General features: G+C 46.7%; 1 protein-coding gene across 8 annotated transcripts in view; it reads right to left on the reverse strand.

Moving 5' to 3' along the window:
• The window catches only part of MPDZ (multiple PDZ domain crumbs cell polarity complex component), a 160,432-nt gene that overhangs the window by 5,406 nt on the left and 153,079 nt on the right, over nt 1–1,947 (reverse strand). For all 8 annotated transcript variants that reach the window (XM_004706529.2, XM_030885397.2, XM_045289190.1 and 5 more), the window contains 2 exons: nt 1,245–1,349; nt 589–701 (listed from right to left, as the gene is read on the reverse strand). In XM_004706529.2, the coding sequence (XP_004706586.1) occupies nt 589–701; nt 1,245–1,349 (218 nt within the window). The remainder of the gene's footprint in view (nt 1–588; nt 702–1,244; nt 1,350–1,947) is intronic.

The following is a 1,947-nucleotide window of genomic DNA, read 5'->3' on the forward strand; positions in this document are numbered from 1 at the left end:
GAGGGGGGAGCGGGGAGGGAGGGGGAAAATGAGGACCCAATGTCGGGAGTTTAAGTGGAGAGAAAATGTTTTGAGAAACGATGTACAAATGCACTTTACACAATTGATGTGTGTATGGATTGGGATAACAGTTGTATGAGCCCCTAATAAAATGTTAAGAAAATAAATAAATAAGTAGGCAATGTTGGCATTTTTTTTACAGGGTAGTTTTCACTTGTTTTGTTCATGCAGGGTGATGACATGGGGACCAAAATGTCCTGCCAACAGTCTGAGATCTGGAAATGAGAGAGTAGTGGCCAACACATCTGACTGTCTCTCTATCCACCTGCCCATCAGTATCCATCTAATCTATCATCTATCACTGCTGTCTGTCTATCCATTTATCCATCACTTAGTTATGTCTGACTATCATCTTTCTTTGATGGTCTAAATCCCTATCGTTACTTAACAGGTTAGAAGCACTTGGCTTTGGTCGTCCTGCCTTATCCTGTTTTGAGCACTAGGAACATGAGTGACAGAGGGTACAACTGTCAGGGAGGTTTTTTTCACAGTGACAAATAGCACACAAATCATAAAAGACGAGCTTACCCTAAATCATCCTGGAATATACTGCTTGATGCCAGGCCCGTGAGAGAGAGGCTAGAAGTGGCAGGCTCCTGTTGCTGACCTGTGACCACACTCACCTCTCCACCAGCAACTACCTGTGTGGCAGAAGAAGAAGGAGAAAGAGCAAACCACATGTTCGTGAGGCGGAGGGATGTCTGCAATTTCCCTTCATGAAGAATTTTCCTTCAATTTGGATCGAGACTGTACACATTCTAACTTAGTAATTTCTGTTCACATCAAATCCAACCAAAGACACATTTCACAAGATCCAGAGGCCTCTTCAACAGAGTAAAAATATTCTACTAATTCAATTCTGCACAGCTCTTGATGCTTTTAAAACATAGTCTCATAGGCAATTATTATTTTTTATTCACTCATACTATTTGAAATTCTAGCCAAGAATCATGTTCTGTGAAGGCCTTGTATTTCCCCCACTTTAGATAGCAAGTATGAGCCACGCTGGGGGATGAGTTTCACATGCATTCTCATGGACTTCTTAATGTAATACTGATACTCGAGGGGAGATATTAAATACAACAATAGCAAGAGATGCCATCCCTTTTAAGGCTCTAACATCAAACCTCCTTTTGTTCCCAAGCCACCCATGTTCTCCGTAAGACGAAAGGTAAACATCTGACCTGCATCTCAATGGCGCCTGAGGCACTTTTCAGTAAGTTCACAGCTTGGGTGTGAGTCATCCCCTCAGTGGAGGTGCCACCAATTGTCACAATCCTGTCCCCAACCTGCAAGGGAGAGGAAGCGATGTTGCCAGCAGTTGAGTTGATGATCAAGCTGTGGTGAGCCCACGCCCAGGGAGAGTAAAGCCAGCCTGTGTCCTTCCCCCATGGCAGGGCAGTGGGCTCTCGGGCGCTACAGGGCTTTCCTGGCTGATTTTCGGCAGTAGATCAATAGGCCTTGCTTCCTCGCCTGTGTTCTCTAGAGGCTCTGCTGAAACCTGTATGAACATCAGTCCCTGGATGGGGTGGGGTGGGGGGCCTGGAAACGGATCCCTGTCAGGGGAAGGGAAACTTCACCAGGGCCCCCCAGGGCCTCCGTCAGAAAGAAACAGCTGTGGGCTCCAACAGCTGCGGGGAGCCGGGTGTTCAGAGCTGAACAGCTGCCCTTCTCTACCTTCCACATCCCACTGAGAGGATTTCCAATGGTTCATGGGGGCGGGGGTGGTTGGGAATCCACTATTAATCTCATTTTTCTTTGAATTCTGTGCAGCCCTCCTCACGCACGTCACATGCTGCTAGTGGCAACTGGAGCCACGGAACCGACTGATTTAAAGAAGTCAAGAGAAAGAGCGACCGTAAACAGATCATCCCTCTCGAGCTCTAT

This window comes from Echinops telfairi, unplaced genomic scaffold (genome assembly GCF_000313985.2).
Source record: "Echinops telfairi isolate 266 unplaced genomic scaffold, ASM31398v2 ScPeMD7_25;HRSCAF=90, whole genome shotgun sequence".
Lineage (NCBI taxonomy): Eukaryota > Metazoa > Chordata > Mammalia > Afrosoricida > Tenrecidae > Echinops > Echinops telfairi.